This window comes from Vicia villosa, linkage group LG1, assembly GCF_029867415.1.
Source record: "Vicia villosa cultivar HV-30 ecotype Madison, WI linkage group LG1, Vvil1.0, whole genome shotgun sequence".
Classification (NCBI taxonomy): Eukaryota; Viridiplantae; Streptophyta; class Magnoliopsida; order Fabales; family Fabaceae; genus Vicia; species Vicia villosa.
In genome coordinates this window covers 131,980,942-131,982,954 of record NC_081180.1, presented here as the reverse complement: position 1 = coordinate 131,982,954, position 2,013 = coordinate 131,980,942, and the positions used below count along the sequence as shown (strand labels likewise).

Genomic DNA, 2,013 nt, shown 5'->3' with positions numbered 1-2,013 from the left:
TTACTTATGAATGGGTGGAATGTGGTGTCTCCCTCTCTTGTGGTCTTGGAGCATTGGTCTCATTAGTGCTCTTGATTCTCTTGAACTCTCTAACCGTAGTATCAGAGTCGTGATTGGACTTGGTGGAAGACTAGGAACTGAATCTAATGTTGGATCATGTAATAGGATGTGGGGTAGAACGAAATCCTCATGAGGAAGGGTCTCTGCTGATTATTGAAACACAAATCGGAAGTTCTTCACGGATTGTTGAAAAATATCTCAAACTAAGGATAAGCTAAAGAGTTCGAAATGCTAAGGATCTAGGACCGAACAAAATCGCTTAATTCCATTTATTTCTCTTGTGTAGAAGGAAATAGTGAGAGCTTTGTTTGTAAGATTCCTATTATTCTTCAAGTGGAAGATGATCCTAAGATTTACGATGAATAATTTCAAATGACTCATTATTTTGGCATGATGTTATCCAAGACAAAATGAATTTGATAATGTCTAACCATACTTGGGAACTTGTCGATCTGCCTAACGGATAAAAACCCATTGGATGCAAGGTGTTTAGAGGGAAGTATCATAGTGATGCTGCCTAACAAGTCGAGTTTGAGCTAGAAAAAATTTTCGTGATGAGCTCGAACTCGAACTCAAACTCGGCCAATTCTTAAAGAGTCGAATTTGAGCTGAAAAAAAGTTCATGATGAACTCGAACTCGTTCAATTCTTAACGAATCGAACTGAGCTGAGGCAAGTTCGACTCGACTCGACTCATTTCCAGCCCTATGTGTTACAAATTAGGTAGGTGAGTTTTATTTTTAAACTAATTGGATTTTAAAATGATTAATATAAACACAAATATAAACTATATACAGACAAATGATTTGGTGTTACAATTTTCTCCTTTGTGCTCAAAATTTAAAGACAGGAAAGAAAATAAATAAACAATTTATATCTTGTTCTCTAAAATATAAAAAATTCAACCTAAAGTTAAAAAATTCAAGAAAATAACTTAAAAAATTCTTCGGCTTCATTTTGGTGGCGTGATATGCTAAAGGTTAGTAAATCTTCTCCTTTTCTTAAAGATCCTTTTATTGAGAGTTGTCGCTTTATGGTGGGCAATGGGTTTAACACACCGTTTTGGGAGGTTTGTTGGTTAAGTGATGCTTGCTTGTCGGATGTTTTCCCGGAACTTTATGCTATTTCTTTGTTGAAAAATGTTTCGGTGGCGGTCATGGGAGGGTGGTATGATGGTATTTGGAAATGGGGAGACTTGGGCATTTCGGAAGATGAGGCGGTTGAGGCGGGATTGTTTTCTAGGTTAATGTCTTTACGAAATTGCTTAGAATCTTTCGTGGGTTGTAGTTTGGAGAAGGATACCGTGAGTTGGAATTTGGAGACGGATAAGTGTTTTACGGTTTCATCTTGTTATAGTCGGTATGCTATCCGACGAATTCCTTTTGGTCCTATTAATAGGAATGATGATGTGTTGGATAAAATTTGGAAGATGGAGGTACCTTTCAAAGTTAAGGCTTTTGCTTGGAGACTTTTTGTGAATAGGCTACCAACCAAAGATTTATTGAAAGTTAGAGGTATTCCTTTGTCCGCTTCTAATTTACTTTGTGTTTTTTGTGGGTTACATTTGGAGGATAGAGAACATATTTTTATCAATTGTAATGTAATTAAACTTGTTTGGAAAGACATTGGTGAGTGGGTGGAATTTTCGGGTTGGAAGGAGAAATATTGCATTCCTCTTTTTATGGAATGGTATGCCATGAGTTGTAGGAGAAGAATTAAAGAAGGAAAATTGGGGGTGTTATGGTTGGCCACTTGTTGGATAATATGGTTGACAAGAAATGCTTTTTGCTTCAATCAAGAGGTGTGGAATGTAAATGATATTGTGTGGAAGATCAAGATTTTGTTGTGGAGATGGTCTTCCTTTGGAGATATTACCTATTCCAATTGTAACTTTTACGATTTTTGTAAAGAGCCGTTGTCTTTTTTATCGTAATTGTAATTGGTATGTAATATC

General features: G+C 36.2%; 1 protein-coding gene across 1 annotated transcript; it reads left to right on the top strand.

Moving 5' to 3' along the window:
• The first annotated feature begins 1,029 nt into the window (after positions 1 to 1,029).
• Positions 1,030 to 1,992, top strand: LOC131654465 (uncharacterized). Its single transcript, XM_058924643.1, has one exon. The coding sequence runs from the start codon at positions 1,030 to 1,032 to the stop codon at positions 1,990 to 1,992; it is 963 nt and encodes a 320-aa protein (XP_058780626.1).
• The last annotated feature ends 21 nt before the right edge of the window (positions 1,993 to 2,013 follow it).